Raw genomic sequence first — 21,369 nt, forward strand, 5'->3', positions numbered from 1 at the left:
GGGAGCACAGAGAACATGGCAACTTATCTGGGGTTTTTTTGGTTTAGTAGTGTCGCATGGCTAGTCTTGAGGGTGAATGAAAGTTTAATAGGCTGAAAAACGGAAAATTAATTTCAGGTTGTGAGAATAACATGTGCAGAGAGCATGCAGTATTCAAGAAGAATATTGGTGATTTGAGTGTTTATTAATCATTACACTTGAAACCTAATGAAATTCAGCAGTATGCTCTTGGGGCAGCTATATGCTGTGCCATATTATCCAAGTTCATATGAAATATGCTAGTTCGAAACATTGATCTAATAGAGAGGCCTCAAACTGGGGGCCTACATGCCAGATTGGCCCACAAACAAATTTTCTTTGGCCTGCACATGTTTTAAAAGATATCTGCTAATAATGAACTCTTTGACCTTGAACAAATCACCTAAATGTCTGGACTTATAATTTTCTTATTTCTTAAGTGAGGAGGTTAGGACTAGATGATGCCTAGGGAAACAAAAATACCTTTTATGATTCTAAGTTCCATAGGTATACTATTACTCTATTAAGTAGTGTCTCATTTATTTTTGCACTGCTTGCTTTAGAATACCTGGCTCCCTAATTGTAAACATTAGGAGTTTTATGAATTATAAATTCAAATGTGTTCATTTATTGCTCATGATTTGTAAATTTTATTATATTCTTCTCAGTTCTTATTTTTCCAGATTGAAGAGTCCTTTTTTTAAAATAAAGCATTTTTACCTATCAAATCTGATTTCACATTAAATCTTATTAATCGTAAGTCAGTCTTTCTCTCCGATTTGTTCAGCTAAGTCTTTACTCCCTCTCTTCTTCCTTTCTTCCCCTTTCTGACATTTTTTGGGTGCTTTCATTTATTCTACTTTTATTTTTCCTTAGTTTGAAGCTGCATGGGCATTAACTAATATAGCATCTGGAACTTTTCTACATACCAAAGTAGTGATTGAAACTGGGGCTGTTCCAATTTTTATCAAACTTCTTAATTCAGAGCATGAAGATGTTCAAGAACAGGTAACGTTTCTAATTTGACCTATTATATCTACTAGATTTTAACTTTCTCTTGAAAGTACCATTTGCGATTATGGTTTGAAATTCAGTTTTACCAAGTTGCCTGTGTTTTACATTTATTAGAATACAATAATTTCTATTTACTGTCAAATTAGAAGGAAGGAAGAATGAACTGTCTTAGGCATAATCCTGGGTTTTGTAAACATGGGATCTCAGCTATTGGGAATTACTATTCCCATTTATAAAAGAGCATACTGAGTGAGACCCAGAAAAGTTAGTAATCTACCCAAAGTCACAGTGAATGGCTGAACCAGGTTTTAAACCTGGGCCAGTCTGATTCCTTGTTCTTTGCATGTATGTAGATTATTTCATTGTTTCTTTTTAATATATCACATTATTTTGAATGAACCATTTTAGATTAAACTTTCTCATAGTTGTTGTAACAGGGAAAATTTAATCACATATAATTTGTTCCATCCAGAGAAAGTCGAATGTTTTTATATTTTCGTTTTGGATCATTTTCATGCAAATTGATCTGTAGATCTCTCTACCATTCCATCTGTTTGTTTATATTTATATTTTTATGTGTATATTTTTTTCCCACTTAACACTAGTATTGAGAGCCTTTGCATACAGCATTAATTATTCTTCCAAGAAAATTTTACTGATTACTCATTATCCATTCAGGTAGGTACCATAATTTATCTATTCCTCAATAGTTGTACATTTGAGTTATTTCTAGCTTATTAGTGTTAATAATATTGTGATGAACATCATTGTATATCGGTCTTGATATTAATATGACTTGACATATATATGTACCGCTATTATTTCATTAGGGAAAAATGACTTTACTCAGTCAAAGAAAAAATTTTAAATTTCTTATTACATATTTCAAAGTAGACTTCCAAAAATGTTAACAAATTTATATCCCCACCAACAAAATACTTCACAGGTTGCAAAATGTCATCACTTTAAAAAATTTTTCTTAAAAAAATAGACAATAAGCGTAGGTCTAGAGTAGATGTTAAAAATATTAATGCATATTTTAGATGTTAAAATAAAATTTTCCCAATTGAAAAAGTAACTTAATGTCTACTTTTATACTTATATGAAAAGCTTGAAATGAGAATATAATGATCATTTGCATCTGTGTAATTTCTCATCTAATTGAAATTTAATATTTGAATAATCTTTTACTGCCATTTAAGCTGGACTAACTCTAAACTTATTTTCAAGCATCAATTCAAGCCAATTCTCACATTAGCTTTACCTTCCTTTCCTATGGTTTGTCTGTCCTTTTTTCTTTTACAAGTCAGTCCCTTCCCAGTGAGTGGATTCCTTGGCATAGGAGCAAACCTCTAGCATAGGTAATTGGAAGATTCACTAAATATAGATATACAGTTGACCCTTGAACAACAACAGGTTTGAACTGTGCGGTTCACTTACACATGGATTTTTTGTAATAAATACGTACTACAGTACTATGCAGTCTGAGGTTGGTTGAATCTGCAAATGCAGAACCTTGGATAAGGAGGGCCAACTGTAAAGTTATACATGGATTCTCGACTGTGCAGGGCTTGGTGCCCCTCACCCCCTCATTGTTCAAGGGTCAACTCTATTTTGTCTCTCCATGTAGATTCAGAGTAGACACACTATCACTTTGTTGAACAGAATAAACATTTCACTAGAATGTAAGAAAAAGTTTTTAAATGCCCTATGCTTCAATTTGACTAAAAATATTACTAAAGGTACTTTTAAAGTTTTCCTTTCTTGTTTCCTACTAGCATGTTTTGTTTTAACATCTTGAAAACTATCACTTTTTTCCTTCTACACTAAAATCTCATTCTTAAGAGAGAGCATCTTATTTAAGATATTGTCATAAAAGAATCTTTTTTTCTTATTTTTCTAAGGCTGTTTGGGCACTTGGTAATATTGCTGGTGACAATGCAGAATGCAGAGATTTTGTTTTGAATTGTGAAATACTTCCACCTCTTTTAGAGTAAGTACTTTAAGTTATCATGATTAAATACTACTTTGGGAAAAGCAGACTGTTTTCTACACTATATTACTACATACACAATTAAGTTCTTCAATGATACTTCTAAATTTCGCTTATGTTTATCCAAGCCTGAAATAGCTTGAAAGTACGTAAAACTAACAACAACAAAAATTTTCCAATTGTATCATATCTGTCTTTTATGTTCTCTTAAGCCACACTTCACAGTGGTCCTTGCTTACTTGATGCTTACTCTGCTAATATAATTATTCTACAAAACAAGGATAAGTAGTAGTTTTTAATACAATAAAAGTTGCTAAAGCAGGGAGTATTTAATACATGAACAGATGATGTATTGAGGGTGTCAGGTTTTCATATTTGATTTTGAAATGTTCAGAGAACAAAGAGTTTTCTTTCAGAATTAGAATTTTACTTAAAATGACTTAGCTAGTGGTTTCTTTTTCAAATACCTTATACTTTTTTTAAAAAAGACATTACCCTGTAATGTAAGGTTCTTTACAGAAATGACATAAAATTATTTGAAAGATAGGTTTCTTTATCTATGTTGGTTATCATTTACTAAGAGGATTTTTATTTAGGCTAAATGCCAGTGGTAAATAGTGAAAAAGGAAAAACTAATTGAAAGGGAAAATTTTACTCTTATCATTTCTAGCCCATTCTCCATCCTTTCCAAACTGAGAAATTGGATAGGAAGAATAAATTTTTAGATATGATTTTGTAAAAGATATTTTATTATTTTAGGGAGTATAACTTTCCATGGACAAAATGGATTTCTCAGCATCATTTCACTCAACTAACATTGAGTACCTACTATGTGGAGGCCACTGAACCACTTGTGATTTCATTTACTTTGGGCTTATCCAGAGTTAAGCTTTATGGTATTTGAGAATTTAGTTGAGCCATGAAGGAAAACACTGATTCAGGGTTCAATATCAGAGTTATTTTGAAGTTCATACTATTAAAAACATCTCTTAAATTTTCAATTTGAGACTTTTTTGGCCTGATTATATGGTTTGTAGATTAACTGTGAGCACTTTGTTTCTCTTTTCACTTTTGCTCTCTGTCTCTAGGTCATTTTATTATTTGTTAATATCTCAAGTTGGTAATGGTTTATTAAGCAGTAAGTATTTATTAGTTCTAATCCCTTTAAATGTTCTAAGGAGCTTTTAATTATGAATAAAGAAACCAAACTAAAAAAAAAAAACTAATGACAAATAGTACCCAGCTATGTAGTCCTGGTTATAAACATAATAAATTTCAGAAAAAGAGTAGGTTTAGAAAGTTTCAAAGGTTCATTAAAAAATTGAGAAAGGTCGTAAAAAGGAAGTAATGTCAAGTTAGCTGCCAGATGTTCTCACTGTAGTTGGTCAAAAGGAAAAATGGTATTAACTTAAAAAAGATGATGGATAATCTGTAGTTCACACTAAAATTCACATTTAGCTAATGCTTAAGTATACATAAAATTTCTATTAATATAATATGGTTTTATCAATTCTGCCTTGGGGAGTTTCAATTTGTTTTATTCTCAGTAAATATAAGCCTTTTGCGTCTATGGACTTTCTATACTGATATAGCTTTGTTGTTTTAATTTAATTCAACTTTAATTTATAATACAGCAAATCTGGACAAGAAAAGGTTTGCAATTTCTCATAATAATCCCATTAATACAAGTGAAGAAAAATAGTATACATCACAGCTTGGCCAACTACAGTGTTCAGGCCAAATTTGGCCAGTCCCCTGTTTTTGAAAATTAAATTTTATTGGAACACAGTCACATCAGTTTGCTTACTTAATGTCTATAGTTGCTTTCATGCTACATCAACAGAGTTCATAGTTGCAACAGAGAAAGGCCTGTGAAGCCAAAAGTATTTACTGAAAAAGTTTGTCAACCCCTGATATAGACAATCAGTGTAACTAATTTATTTCTAAATGAGTTATGGTTTTAGGAGGCTTCAAAGACTGTTTATAGGAAAACCTTTAGAACATATTTTTTGTGTGTGTGATAAAATATACACAGTATAAAATTTGCCATTTTAAAGTATACAATTTACTGCCAGTAAGTACATTCATAGTGTTTTGCAATCATAACCACTATCTAGTTCTAGAACTTTTTATCACCCCAGACAAAACCCCAATACCCATTAAGCAGTCACATCCCCTTTTTCCAGTGCCTCAGTCCTTGGAAATCACTAATCTTCTTTCTGTCTTTATGTATTTACCTATTCTGGATATTTCATATAAATGAAATCATTATAGTGTGTGACCTTTTGTGTCTGGCTTCTTTCACTTACCATATGGTTTTCAGGGTTCATTCATATGGTAGCATGTATCAATACTTTGTTCTTCTTATAGCTAAATAATATTCCATTGTATGGATGTACCACATTTTGTGGTACATTCGTCAGTTGATGGTCATTTGGATTATTTCCACATTTTGACTACTGTGAATAGTACTCCTATGAATGTTCGTGTACAAGTTTTTGTTTGAACACCAGTTTTCAATTCTTTTTACATATTACCTACCAGTGGAATCGCTGGGTAATGTAGTAACGCTATCTTTAACTTTTCAGGAACCACCAAACTTTTTCCACAGTAGCTGCACCATTCTACATTTCCACCAGCAGTGTGTGAGGGTTCCAGTTTCTCCACTTTGTCACCAACATTTGTCTGTTATTCTGATTTAAGCCATCCTAGTGGATGTGAGGTGGTATCTCATTTTGCTTTGATTTGCATTTCCTAATGACACTGAACATCTTTTCATACATTTGTTGGCTATTTGTGTATCTTCTTTGGAGAAATATCTAACTCCTTTGCATATTTTTAAATTCAGTTATTTGTCTTTTTGTTGTTGAGTTATAAGAATTCTTCATATATTCTGGATAGATTCTTGTCAGGTATATGATTTTTAAATATTTTTTGCATTCTCTGGGTTGCCTTTTCACTCTCGATAATTTCCTTGATTCACAAAGTTTTTAATTTTGATGAAGTCCAACTTATCTATTTTTTTCGTTTGTTGCTTATGTTTTTGGTGTCATTTGTAAGAAACCATTGCCAAATCTAGGGTCATGAAACCCTTTTGTTTTCTTCTAATAAGAGTTTTATAGTTTTATCTCTTATATTTGCATTTTTGATCCATCTAGAGCTATTTTTTTAATATGACATGAGGTATATGTGGACATCCACTTGTTCCAGCATGATTGGTTGAAGAGACTGTTCTTTCCTCATTGAATGGTCTTGACACCCTTGGTGGATATGAGTTGACCATCCATGTGTGAGTTTATTTCTGGATTCTTACATTCTGTTCCATTGATCTGTACGTCTGTCCTTATGCCAGTAACTGTTTTGATTACTGTAGCTTTTATGGTAAGTTTTGAAATCAGGAGGTATGAGTCCTTCAGTTTACCTTCAAATTTTTTTTCCATGTTGTTTTAGCTGTTCAAGTTTCCTTGTAATTCCATGCAGATTTGATGCCTCACTTTTCCATTTCTAAAAAATACCATTGGCATTTTGATAGCGATTGCATTGAAGCTGTATATCACATCACTTTGTGGAGTATTTCTGTTGTAACAAAATCAAGTCTTCCATCTGTGAACATGCGATATCTTTTAATATAATTAAGTATTCATTAATTTTTTCAACAATATTTCATAGTTTTTATTGTACAGGTCTTGGTTAAATTTCATCTTTAAGTATTTTATTCTCCTTGATGCAATTTTAGATGCAGTTATTTCTTGGATTTTTTGACTTGTTCAGTACCCAATGTATGGAAATACAGTTGATTTTTGTGTGTTGATCTTGTATCCTGCACCATTGTTGAATTCATTTATTAGCACTATTAGTTATTTTGTGGATTTTTTTGGATTTCTATATATAAGGTCATGTCACCTGTGAATAGTGATAGTCCTTCCATTCCAATTTGGATGCCTTTTATTTCTTTTTATTGCCTGATTGCTCTGGCTAGAGCTTCCAGTACAGCGTTGCATAAAAGTGGTAAAAGCAGGTATCTTTGTCTTGTTTTTTATCACTCTTTCACCATTGAGAATGATGTTAGCTGTGGGTTTTTCATAAATAACCTTTATCATTGAGGTGGTTTCCTTATATTCCTAGGTTGTTGAATGTTTTTATCATGAAAAGGTGTTGGGATCTGTTAAATGCTTTTTCTGTGTCAATTGACACCATCACATGTTTTTTTCCTTCATGCTATTACTGTGGTGTATTATATTGTTTGCTATTGTTCATTGGATCATCTTTGCATTCCTGGGATAAATCCCATTAGTTCATAGTGTATAATCCTTCTAATATGTTGCTGGATTCAGTTTCCTAGAATTGTGTTAAAGATCTTTCGTATCTACTAGGAATATACATACATACTTGTGGTGTCTTTGGCTTTGATATCAGGGTAATGCTGGCCTCATAAAACAAGGTAGGGCACAGCTGGAACTCGCAGCTTGGTGTCTCTTTCCTCCACTGTCACAGAACTGCCCCGGAGCCCGAGGGGAGGGCGGCCTCACTGAGGCTGCCGGATCTGGAGGGGCCCCAGCGGCCAAAGCTGCGACAGTTGTGGAGACGGCGGGCCGGGGAAAGATGGCGGAAGACTAACACGTGGAGATCACCTTCCTCTCCACAGATACATCAGAAATACATCTACACGTGGAACAACTCCTACAGAACACCTACTGAACGCTGGCAGAAGACCTCAGACCTCCCAAAAGGCAAGAAACTCCCCACGTACCTGAGTAGGGCAAAAGAAAAAAGAATAAACAGAGGCAAAAGAATAGGGACAGGACCTGCACCAGTGGGAGGGAGCCGTGAAGGAGGAAAGGTTTCCACACACTAGAAGTCCCTTTGCGGGCGGAGACAGTGGGTGGAGGAGGGGGGAAGCTTCGGAGCCGCAGAGGAGAGCACAGCCACAGGGGTGCAGAGGACAAAGTGGAGAGATTTCCGCACAGAGGATCGGTGCCGACCAGCACTCACCAGCCCGAGAGGCTTGTCTGCTCACCCACTGGGGCGGGCGGGGCTGTGAGCTGAGGCTCGGGCTTCGGTCGGAGCGCAGGAAGAGGACTGGTGGTGTGAACACAGCCGGAAGGGGTTAGTGCACCACGGCTAGCGGGGAGGGAGTCCGGGAAAAAGTCCGGACCTGCCAAAGAAGCAAGAGACTTTCTTCCCTCTTTGTTTCCTGGTGCGCGAGGAGAGGGGATTAAGAGTGCTGTTTGAAGGAGTTCCAGAGACGGGTGCGAGCCGCGGCTAACAGCGCGGACCCCCAGAGATGGGCATGAGATGCTAAGGGGGCTGCTGCCGCCACCAAGAAGCCTGTGTGCCAGCACAGGTCACTCTCCACAACCCCCTTCTGAGGAGCCTGTGAAGCCCGCCACTGCCAGGGTCCCGGGATCCAGGGACAACTTCCCCGGGAGAACACACGGCGTGCCTCAGGCTGGTGCAACGTCATGCTGGCCTCTGCCAATACAGGCTCGCCCCGCACTCCGTACCCCTCCCTCCCCCTGCCTCAGTGAGCCGGAGCCACCGAATCAGTGGCTCCTTTAACCCCGTCCTATATGAACGAAGAACAGACGCCCTCTGGCGACATACACGCAGAGGTGGGGCTAAATCCAAAGCTGAACCCGGGAGCTGTGCGAACAAAGAAGAGAAAGGGAAATCTCTCCCAGCAGCTTCAGGAGCAGCGGATTAAATACCCACAATCAACTTGATGTACCCTGCATCTGTGTAATACATGAATAGACAACGAATCATCCCAAATTGAGGAGGTGGACTTTGAGAGCAAGATTTATTATTTTTTCCCCTTTTCCTCTTTTTGTGAGTGTGTGTATGTGTATGCTTCTGTGTGAGATTTTGTCTGTATAGCTTTGCTTTCACCATTTGTCCTAGGGTTCTATCCGTCAGTTTTTGGTTTTTTTTACTTAAAAAAATTTTTTTTCTTAATATTTTTTTATTTTAATAACTTTATTTTACTTTATTTTCTTTTATCTCCTTCCTTCCTTCCTTCCTTCCTTCCTTCCTTCCTTCCTTCCTTCTTTTTCTCCCTTTTATTCTGAGCCGTGTGGATGAAAGGCCCTTGGTGCTGCAGCCAGGAGTCAGAGCTGTGCCTCTGAGGTGGGGGAGCCAACTTCCGGACACTAGTCCACAAGAGACCTCCCAGCTGCACATAATATCAAACGGCGAAAATCTCCCAGAGATCACCATCTCAACACCAACAACCAGCTTCACTCAACGACCAGCAAGCTACAGTGCTGGACACTCTATGACAAACAACTAGCAAGACAGGAACACAACCCCACCCATGAGCAGAGAGGCTGCCTAAAATCATAATACGTCCACAGACACCCCAAAACACAACACCAGACGTGGACCTGCCCACCAGAAAGACAAGATCCAGCCTCATCCACCAGAACACAGGCACTAGTCCCCTCCACCAGGAAGCCTACACAACCCACTGAACCAACTTTAGCCCCTGGGAACAGACACCAAAAACAACGGGAACTATGAACCTGCAGCCTGCAAAAAGGAGACCCCAAACACAGTAAGATAAGCAAAATGAGAAGACAGGAAAACACACAGCAGGTGAAGGAGCAAAATAAAAACCCACCAAATCTAACAAATGAAGAGGAAATAGGCAGTCTACCTGAAAAAGAATTCAGAATAATGATAGTAAAGATGATCCAAAATCTTGGTAATAGAATAGAGAAAATGCAAGAAACATTTAACAAGAATCTGGAAGAACTACAGATGAAACGGGCAACAATGAACAACACAATAAATGAAATTATAAATACTCTAGAAGGGATCAATAGCAGAATAACTAAGGCAGAAGAACGGATAAGCGACCTGGAAAGTAAAATAGTGGAAATAACTACTGCAGAGCAGAATAAAGAAGAAAGAATGAAAAGAACTGAGGACGGTCTCAGAGACCTCTGGGACAACATTAAACGCACCAACATTCGAATTATAGGGGTTCCAGAAGAAGAAGAGAAAAAGAAAGGGACTGAGAAAATATTTGAAGAGATTATAGTTGAAAACTTCCCAAATATGGGAAAAGAAATAGTTAAGTCCAGGAAGCACAGAGTCCCATACAGGATAAATCCAAGGAGAAACACACCAAGACACGTATTAATCAAACTATCAAAAATTAAATACAAAGAAAACATATTAAAAGCAGCAAGCGAAAAACAAATAAAAATAATTCCCTTGAATCCCCATAAGGTTAACAGCTGATCTTTCAGCAGAAACTCTGCAATCCAGAAGGGACTGGCAGGACATATTTAAAGTGATGAAGGAGAAAAACCTACAACCAAGATTACTCTACCCAGCAAGGAACTCATTCAGATTTGATGGAGAAATTAAAACCTTTACAGACAAGCAAAAGCTGAGAGCGTTCAGCACCACCAAACCAGCTTTACAACAAATGCTAAAGGATCTTCTCTAGGCAAGAAACACAAGAGAAGGGAAGACCTACAATAGCAAACCCAAAACAATTAAGAAAATGGGAAGAGGAACATACATATTGATAATTACCTTAAATGTAAATGGATTAAATGCTCCCACCAAAAGACACAGACTGGCTGAATGGATACAAAAACAAGACCTATGTATATGCTGTCTACAAGAGACCCACTTCAGACCTAGAGACATGTACAGACTGAAAGTGAGGGGATGGAAAAAGATATTTCATGCAAATGGAAACCAAAAGAAAGCTGGAGTAGCAATTCTCATATCAGACAAAATAGACTTTAAAATAAAGACTATTAGAAGAGACAAAGAAGGACACTACATAATGATCAAGGGATTGACCCAAGAAAAAGAGATAACAATTGTAAATATTTATGCACCCAACATAGGAGCACCTCAATACATAAGGCAAATACTAACAGCCATAAAAGGGGAAATCGACAGTAACATATTCACAGTAGGGGACTTTAACGCCCCACTTTCACCAATGGACAGATCATCCAAAATGAAAATAAATAAGGAAACACAAGCTTTAAATGATACATTAAACAAGATGGACTTAATTGATATTTATAGGACATTCCATCCAAAAACAACAGAATACACATTTTTCTCAAGTGCTCATGGAACATTCTCCAGGATAGATCATATCTTGGGTCCCAAAGCAAACCTTGGTAAATTTAGGAAAATTGAAATTGTATCAAGTATCTTTTCTGACCACAATGTTATGAGACTCGATATAAATTATAGGAAAAGATCTGTAAAAAATACAAACACATGGAGGCTAAACAATACACTACTGAATAACGAAGTGATCACTGAAGAAATCAAAGAGGAAATCAAAAAATACCTAGAAACAAATGACAATGGAGACACAATGACCCAAAACCTTTTGGATGCAGCCAAAGCAGTTCTAAGAGGGAAGTTTATAGCAATACAATCTTACCTTAAGAAACAGGAAACATCTCGAATAAACTACCTAACCTTGCACCTAAAGCAATTAGAGAAAGAAGAACAAAAAACCCCCAAAGTTAGCAGAAGGAAAGAAATCATAAAAATCAGATCAGAAATAAATGAAAAAGAAATAAAGGAAACGATAGCAAAGATCAATAAAACTAAAAGCTGGTTCTTTGAGAAGATAAACAAAATTGATAAACCATTAGCCAGACTCATCAAGAAAAGAAGGGAGAAGACAAAAATCAATAGAATTAGAAATGAAAAAGGAGAAGTAACAACTGACACTGCAGAAATACAAAAGATCATGAGAGATTACTACAAGCAACTCTATGCCAATAAGATGGACACCCTGGAAGAAATGGACAAATTCTTAGAAATGCACAACCTGCCAAGACTGAATAAGGAAGAAATAGAAAATATGAACCAACCAATCACAAGCACTGAAATTGAAACTGTGATTAAAAATCTTCCAACAAACAAAAGCCTAGAACCAGATGGCTTCACAGGCGAATTCTATCAAACATTTAGAGAAGAGCTAAGACTTATCCTTCTCAAACTCTTCCAAAATATAGCAGAGTGAGGAACACTCCCAAACTCATTCTACGAGGCCACCATCACCCTGATACCAAAACCAGACAAGGATGTCACATAGAAAGGAAACTACAGGCCAATATCACTGATGAACATAGATGCAAAAATCTTCAACAAAATAGTAGGAAACAGAATCCAACAGCACATTAAAAGGATCATACACCATGATCAAGTGGGGTTTATTCCAGGAATGCAAAGATTCTTCAATATACACAAATCAATCAATGTGATACACCATATTAAGAAATTGAAGGAGAAAAACCATATGGTCATCTCAATAGATGCAGAGAAAGCATTCAACAAAATTCAACACCCATTTATGATAAAAACCCTGCAGAAAGTACACATAGAGGGAACTTTACTCAACATAATAAAGGCCATATATGACAAACCCACAGCCAACATCGTCCTCCAATTTCACAGTTTGTATGGAAACACGAAAGACCCCGAATAGGCAAAGCAATTTTGAGAAAGAAAAACGGAGCTGGAGGAATCAGGCTCCCAGACTTCAGACTATACTACAAAGCTACAGTAATCAAGACAGTATGGTACTGGCACAAAAACAGAAATATAGATTAATGGAACAGGATAGAAAGCCCAGAGATAAACCCACGCACATATGGTCACCTCATCTTTGATAAAGGAGGCAGGAATGTACAGTGGAGAAAGGACAGCCTCTTCAATAAGTGGTGCTGGGAAAATTGGACAGGTACATGTAAAAGTATGAGATTAGATCACTCCCTAACACCATACAGAAAAATAAGATCAAAATGGATTAAAGACCTAAATGTAAGGCCAGAAACTTTCAAACTCTTAGAGGAAAACATAGGCAGAACACTCTATGACATAAGTCACAGCAAGATCCTTTTTGACACACCTCCTAGAGAAATGGAAATAAAAACAAAAATAAACAAATGGGACCTAATGAAACTTAAAAGCTTTGCACAGCAAAGGAAATCATAAACAAGACCAGAAGACAGCCCTCAGAATGGGAGAAAATATTTGCAAATGAAGCAACTGACAAAGGATTAATCTCTAAAATTTACAAGCAGCTCATGCAGCTCAATAACAGAAAAACGAACAACCCAATCCAGAAATGGGCAGAAGACATAAATAGACACTTCTCCAAAGAAGATATACAGACTGCCAACAAACACATGAAAGAATGCTCAACATCATTAATCATTAGAGAAATGGAAATCAAAACTACAATGAGATATCATATTCCACCAGTCAGAATGGCCATCATCAAAAAATCTACAAACAATAAATGCTGGAGAGGGTGTGGAGAAAAGGGAACACTCTTGCACTGCTGGTGGGAATGTGAATTGGTACAGCCACTATGGAGAACAGTATGGAGGTTCCTTAAAAAACTACAAATAGAACTACCATATGACCCAGCAATCCCACTACTGGGTATATACCCTGAGAAAACCATAATTCAAAAAGAGTCATGTACCAAAATGTTTATTGTGTCTCTATTTACAATAGCCAGGAGATGAAAACAACCTAAGTGTACATCTTCGGATGAATGGATAAAGAAGATGTGGCACATATATACAATGGAATATTATTCACCCATAAAAAGAAACAAAACTGAGCTATTTGTAATGAGGTGGATGGACCTAGAGTCTGTCATACAGAGTGAAGTAAGGCAGAAAGAGGAAGACAAATACCATATGCTAACACATATATATGGAATTTAAGGAAATAAATGTCATGAAGAACCTAGGGGTAAGACAGGAATAAAGACAGAGACCTACTAGAGAATGAACTTGAGGATATGGGGAGGGGGAAGGGTAAGCTGTGACAAAGCAAGGGAGTGGCATGGACATATATACACTACCAAATGTAAAAGATAAGCTAGTGGGAAGCAGCTGCATAGCACAGGGAGATCAGCTTGGTGGTTTGTGACCACCTAGAGGGGTGGAATAGGGAGGGTGGGAGGGAGGGAGACGGAAGAGGGAAGAGATATGGGAACATATATATATGTATAACTGATTCACTTTGTTATAAAGCAGAAACTAACACACCATTGTAAAGCAGTTATACTCCAATAAAGATGTAAAAAAGAAAATGGTAGGAATGTTCTCTTCTATTTCCTGGAGGAGTTTGAGAAGGATTTCTTTAATGTTTAGTAGAACTTACCAGTGAAGCTGTCTTGTGCTGGACTTTTCTTTATTGGAAAGTTTTTGATTACTGGTTCAGTATCTTTTATTGTTATGTATCTATTTAGATTTTCTGTTTCATCTTGAGTCATGGTAGTTTATGTGTTTCTGAGAAATTGTTCATTTCTTCTAGGTTATCCAGTTTGTTGGCTTACAATTGTTCATAGTATTCTCTTATAATTATTTGTATTTCCGAGAGATAAGTAGTAATATCCCCACTTTCATTCCTAATTTAAGTCTTTTTTTCTTTGTCAGTCTAGGTAAAAGTTTGTTTATTTTGTTGATTTTTCTTTCAAAGAATCAACTTTTGATTTAGTTCATTTTCTCTAGTGTTTTTCTCTTCTCTATTTCATTTATTTCTGCTCTTTATTATTGCCTTCCTTCTGCTAGCTTGGGGTTTTGTTTGCTCTAATTTTTTTAGTTTCTTAATTAAGATGAAGGTTTATGTTATACTTTTTTGAGATCTTCTTTTTTCATGTAGGTGTTTTCAGCTATAATTTTTCCTCTGAGCTTTCACTGCATTCTGTAGGTTTTAGCATGTTGGGTTTTCATTTTCATTTATTTCGAAGTATTTCCTAATTTCCTTGGAAGTTTTTTTGACCCATTGGTTGTGTAAGAGTATGTTACTTAATTTCCGCATATTTGTGCATTTTCCAATTTTCCTTCTTTTAGTGATTTTTTGTTTCATTTCGTTGTGCTCTATATGATTTCAATCTTTGAAAATATATCAGATTTGCTTTGTGATCTAACATGGAGTGTACCACTGCACCACTGGGGAAGCCCTATATTGAGGTTTTTAACAATGATTCTATAGCTGTCTATTTCTCCCTTCAATTCTGTCAATTTTTGCTTTGTATGCTTGCTCTGTTGCTATGTGTTATAACTTCATGATGGATTGTCATTCTTATCAATATATAATGTTCTTCTTTATCTCTTAAACAATTTTTGACTTAAATCCATTTTTCTCATGCTAGTATAGCTCCCCTGGCTCTCTTTGGATTATTACTTGCATGGAATGTTTCTGCCACCCTTTCACTTTCAACCTGTTTGTATCTTTGAATCTAAAATGAGTGTCTTGGGCTTCCCTGGTGGTGCAGTGGTTGAGAGTCCGCCTGCTGATGTGGGGGACACACGTTCGTGTCCCAGTCTGGGAAGATCCCACATGCCGCGGAGCGGCTGGGCCCATGAGCCATGGCCGCTGAGCCTGCGAGTCCAGAGCCTGTGCTCTGCAGCGGGAGAGGCCACAACAGTGAGAGGCCCGCGTACCACACACACACACACAAATTAAAATAAATAAATAAATAAAAGGAGTGTCTTGTGAGTGCATTACAGATGGTTCATGAATTGTTTTTGTTTATTTCTGTTTTTTTTAAATGCATGCTGCCAGTCATTGCCTTTTAATTCTAAGTCAAGAGTTTAGTCCATTTACATTCAGTGTAAATACTGATGGGGAAGTACTTCTACCATTTTGTTGTTTTCTATGTGTCTTATGGCTTAAATCTTTTTTTGTTCCTCAGTTCCTTCCTTCTTGCCTTCTTTTGTGTTTAATTGATTTTTCTTTTTTTTGGTAATATACTGTATTGATTTACTTCTCATTTCTTTCTTAGTATATTTTTTAGTTACATTCTTAATGGTTAATCTAAGGAGTACAACTAACATCTTAAACTAACAACAACTTTGAATTTATACCAATTTAGTCTCAATATTATACAAAAACTCTGTTCCTTTACATCTCTGTCGTACAATAAGTTACTGTTGTCACAAGCTACATTATTAAACATTGTGTGCCTGTTAGCATAGATTTGTAATTATTGCTCTATGTATGTATCTTTTAAATCATAGAAAAAAGAGAAATTATGAACCAAAAATAAAATAATACTGCCTTTTACATTTACCTGTGTAGTTATTTTTAGTTATGTTATTTCTTCATATGGCCTTGAGTCATTATTTATTGTCCTTTTATTTCAGGACATTTTAGTTATTATAGTTATTCTTATAAAGCAGATCTACTAGTGATGGAATTTCCTCAGCTTTTGTTGTTCCTTCATTTTTGAAGTGTAATTTTGCTGGATATAGAATTCTTCTTTGACAGTTTTCTTTCAGCCCTTCAAATATATTATTGCCTTCTGTCCTCCATGGTTTTTGATGACAAATCAGACATTCATCTTAATGAGAGAGTTCCTGGTTAGGCAAAACAAAGGCAAGCCCTTCATTGGTTCTTCAGGGAGTACCCAGACAGGTCAAAACAGAGAAACACAGTTCCTTGGAAACAAGTCTCCATAGCCCCTTTTGGAACCAGAACTCACAGTGGGAACTCCAGCTTTTGTCTTCAAGGCTGCTTCCAGGCTGGGGAGGGTATTGGGCAAAGGCAAGTTATATTGCCAGAAAGCTCTCCTACCACATTTCAGCCCCTTCCTGATTAAAAGTTTACTTGCTTATTGTGAACTTTTACTTTCTTGGAGAGTTCTGATAAAGTTGATTCTGACAGAGTTTGCAAAATTTTTTTGGTGTTTTGGGGAAGGATAGGCCCCCAGAGTTCCCTTCTCTACCATTTTTGCTGAAGTCACTCCAGAACAAGAATTTTTTTTAAAGCTAGGTTCTCTGTACTTCTAGCAGGTTGATAGCAGGTTGCAGATGAAAATACTAAGATAGGCAATCTGTTTAAAACAAAACAGAAGAAAACAAACTCTCTCTTCTCAACAGCTGATCTTCATTCACTTTGACTCTGTAGTTCTTACTTCATGAATTTGTATAGTGTATTATTTTCACGGTTAAAAAAAGTAATCTAATAATATACTCTTTTTAAAATATATAGAAATTAATAAGTCAGTTTACCATAGCACTCTTTATTTTGAACATGTTTTATATCTTATAAGAATCCATTCAGGTCATATTTTTAAAATTTTCAAAATAGAGCTGTGATATGTTTATTTTTGTTTCTGGAAATATAATGAATTTTTTAAAATTCCTTTTCCTATTTTACCAGGTCGGTTTGAATTCCTTCTAAAATATATTAAGAATTTTTATGTTATGATAGTAGAAAACAGCTAAAGAGGAAAAATGAATGTAAAGTGACAATTCCTTTTTTCTTTTTCTTGGCAGGTTATTAACAAATTCAAACAGACTTACAACAACCAGAAATGCAGTATGGGCCCTCTCAAATTTATGTAGAGGCAAAAATCCTCCTCCAAACTTTAGTAAGGTATTTGTAAAATACAAAAATTAAGGAATCTGTCTACATAAACTTTTAAGTCTCCTTATTATAGAGTTTTAGAGATTAAAGGGACTTTACTCTTTTTTTAGTAATTACTTTTTTTATTGACTAGACAATATTTGCACATACATAAAATCAAAAGGTATACAATGGAAAGGCTCACTTTATTTTCCAAAAAAAAATGTCTGCCAAATATCTAAGACTAACGATTAACAGTCTTTTAAGTAAAAATGATATTCCCATGGGAAAAAATAGCTAATTCAGCTTGTAACTCAAATGAGTGTTTTTCCTGGGGATCACCATCTTACTTTTTTGATATGCAGAAGTGTTCTATGTGTATTCCCCATTTTATCTCACAATATATTCAGAAGACATATATTCAAGTGTTGAGATTTAATAAAATTAGTAATTTTTACTGCTTCTTCAAGGTTATTCTTCCTCCCCACTTTTAACTACAAGTGTGTGGACATGAAGAATACAAAGATCTGTGGTACATTTTGGTATCACTGCTTTGATTTGTGCAAATGTGCTGATAGTTTTACCCACCGTTTCTTTCGTTTTTTTTTTAATGTCTTTATTGGAGTATAATTGCTTTACAATGTGCGTTAGTTTCTGCTGTATAACAAAGTGAATCAGTTATATGTATACATATATCCCCTCTTTCTTGTGCCTCCCTCCCACCTTCCCTATCCCACCCCTCTAGGTGGTCACAAAGCACCTAGCCGATCTCCCTGTGCTATGCAGCTGCTTCCCACTAGCTATCTGTTTTACATTTGGTAGTGTATATATGTCAGTGCTACTTTTTCCCTTCTTCCCAGCTTACCCTTCCCCCTCCCCGTGTCCTCAAGTCCACTCTCTACCTCTGGATGTTTATTCCTGTCCTGCCCCTAGGTTCATCAGAACCTTTTTTTTTTTTTTTTAGATTCCATATATATGTGTTAGCATACGGTATTTGTTTTTCTCTTTCTGACTTACTTCACTCTGTATGACACCCACCATTTCTTTTATATTTTTCATGCAAATGTCAACAAAATGAAAAAGGCCAATTATGTGTTAGTATAATTATGAAAATAGTTTTGGCATTAAAGACCCCCTAAAGTTTTCAAGGGGGTCCATGGACCACACTTTGAGAGCCACTGCCCTACAACACTGCTTAATATCTACCTAATTCCCTCTTCTTTAAGTCTTTGCTTAGAAGTTACCTGTTCCATGAGCTCTACCCTAACTACTGTATTTAGTGTAATCTATCACTATCCCCCAGCCACAGACCCCCACATTTTACTCTCATTTTTTAACACCTTTTAACATAATATGTGTTTATTATTTATATTAACTTAAAAAAAAATCTTCCTCTAAAATGTAAACTCTTTAGAGTTAGGAATCTTGGTCTTTTTTGTTTACTTACATATTCCAAACTTACAGTGTAATATCACATTAATAGGGCTTAAGACTTTTGTTAAGTAAATTTTCTGTGATTTTCTATGAGACAGATTCCTTTATCATTCAGATTTTTTTGAAATTTTATTTCCACAATCATATTTTATATTCTCAACAATAATTTTGTTTGTTCTTTGATTGCTCATCTTCATGTAGAATTTTGTTCTTTTATGGTTTCAGCAAATGTTCTTATCTGTGGATTTATAATTTTGGAAGTTTTCTTTTTTCTGATGTCTGTCTACATTTTTGTTTTGTTTATTGTTTGTTTGTCTTGATCTCTTTCCTACTGGAGGCTCTCCTCATATATCTGGTGATCCTTGACACGCTGGAAATACTCAGGAGGCAGACACTAAAAAGCTGATTGGAAGATGGGTGTACAGGCTTGTTATCTTATGGGCTTCATTGTAGGATAATTGGGCAGCAAAACCATATTTTCTATGAGGAACTCAAAATTTCAGTATGTTTTCTAAAACTGTTTTGTTTCTCTAGAGACAGATTTTCCACTCTCCTATTGGAAGGTGGGTAGATTGGGTTGACTAGGTAATACCACTGGAGATCTGGGAGCTGGGAATTGCAAGAGGGCTGGAAGTTTTCAATTCAATCAGTATGTAACTTTTACTTAATCTCTGTAGTTTCCAATCCAGTGTTTAATTTCAACCTCCTCTATGCTTGATACCCCAAAATTCAGTTTCTGTAGTGCACCAGTTGTGGTCAGGTATAAATGTCTACTGGACTCCTCAAAGATGAGATTTGTATTGCTATTTCTTCTTTTCCTTGTTTCTGAGAAGCCAGAAACAAATGCTTTTATTTTACTTTCTTAAAACTAGAACTCTGTAGGACTTTGTTTTTTAAATCATTGAGGGTGTGTGTGTATGATTTGGACATAGACAGGGCATCCCAAATACGTATTTAATTATTTTTAAGAACTTTAAATTACCACATATCTTATTCAATATAAGATAAATAGGAATCATAATCAGTTTCATATTTATATATAGTTTTCATGATCATAATTTTAAAACAATAGAATGTCTTAGTTTCTCTGGTATTTTTGTAGCATTAAATTTTCATTTTAAACAGAGTAGAAACAATTTTCCTAAAGAAACTTTGTTTTAGATAGAGAAAAATTTTAAATACTGGCTCTTTCTTCCCTTCCAGGTTTCACCTTGCTTAAATGTCCTGTCACGATTGTTGTTTAGCAGTGACCCAGATGTATTAGCAGATGTGTGTTGGGCCCTTTCTTATCTCTCCGATGGATCCAATGATAAAATTCAAGCTGTCATTGATTCTGGAGTCTGTCGAAGATTGGTGGAACTTTTGATGTAACTATAATTTATGGTTAATAAGTGTATGATTGTGTTTTAAGTTTAGCAGTTAGAGTAATGGCCTTCTAAACATCTCAAGAATCAATATCTTCAGGAAGGATTGAAAAGCTACCAAGTCCACTCTGCAGAATAGCTATAATACTGAGAATTTGACCCTTAAACTTAGTTCTTATATCCTCTATTTGGAACTAATCAGTTTGTTAATGAATTTTACTAGTTTTAATCTCTTCAGGAATGGGCGGGACTTAATTCAACAAGTATTTATGAAATGCCTATTACCTGCTAGTTTTGTGCAATGTATTAGTGATATATGGAATACAGTTCCTGCTCTCACAGAACCAATAATCTAGTTAATTGTTCATTACAGTAATTAATTTGTGTATAAGTCCGTGCAGTGAAAAACATTTAGTATTTCACTTGTATTAAAGATCATGTTTCTTTTTGCTGGGCTGTTATTGCTACCTTCTTTAAAAAGAACAGATTTGCTTTACAAAGAAGTTAAAAAGTTGTAAGAAAACTTGTTTTAGAAAGATATTGTAGTTTCCTCATCCTCTTCTTTTAAAAAAGTGTATAATCTTTCATCCTTTCTTCTTTTGTCAGAAAACCATTAGGTAGGCCTAAACAAGGTAGATGGTAGAAAAAGAGAGGTTCGATAAGGGGTTGTAGCCCTAGCTTGAGGACAGCATCTGAGGAGGATGGGAAGGCAGATCCAACAGGGGGATCAGATCAGGACCCAGGTTAAGGATGGCACCCACTAGAGCAGAGCAGGTAAGCAGGCTGGAACAGGGGTTGGAGCCAACACACTCTGGGATAGGATAGCAGCTTAGCTGGATCAGAAGACTGGTCATATATAGAGAGATTATGATCATGGAAGCCAGCTTCTTATTCTTAGAAAATGGAGATATACATATGAAAAGGAGAAAAGCCAAAATAATCTTGTGTTATTAGATCTGAAATAGAGGTATCAGTGTGAACTCATGGCTTTCATCATAAAAAGATAGATATAGAAAAAAATGTATATGTAAATATATGTGTATATATGTTATGTGTCCTCTTAGGGGCCTGAGAGCAGTGACACATCTGTACTAACAAGATGAGCACACCAAATGCATAAATCTTGGTTTTTAAACACTATTCTCCACCACATAGAGTTAACAGGTTCTTGAAGAAATG

At 35.8% G+C, this 21,369-nt stretch overlaps 1 protein-coding gene across 5 annotated transcripts in view; it reads left to right on the forward strand.

Moving 5' to 3' along the window:
- Positions 1-21,369, forward strand: part of KPNA5 (karyopherin subunit alpha 5) — a 49,262-nt gene that overhangs the window by 12,797 nt on the left and 15,096 nt on the right. For 4 of the 5 annotated variants that reach the window (XM_079939868.1, XM_079939867.1, XM_079939870.1 and 1 more), the window contains 4 exons: positions 895-1,026; positions 2,937-3,025; positions 17,323-17,422; positions 20,030-20,193. In XM_079939868.1, coding sequence (XP_079795994.1) covers positions 895-1,026; positions 2,937-3,025; positions 17,323-17,422; positions 20,030-20,193 — 485 coding nt within the window. Of the gene's footprint in view, positions 1-894; positions 1,027-2,936; positions 3,026-17,322; positions 17,423-20,029; positions 20,440-21,369 lie in introns of those variants that run through there. The other variant, XM_079939871.1, reaches the window with a different exon arrangement.

Source organism: Stenella coeruleoalba (genome assembly GCF_951394435.1).
Source record: "Stenella coeruleoalba genome assembly, chromosome: 12".
Taxonomy (NCBI): Eukaryota; Metazoa; Chordata; class Mammalia; order Artiodactyla; family Delphinidae; genus Stenella; species Stenella coeruleoalba.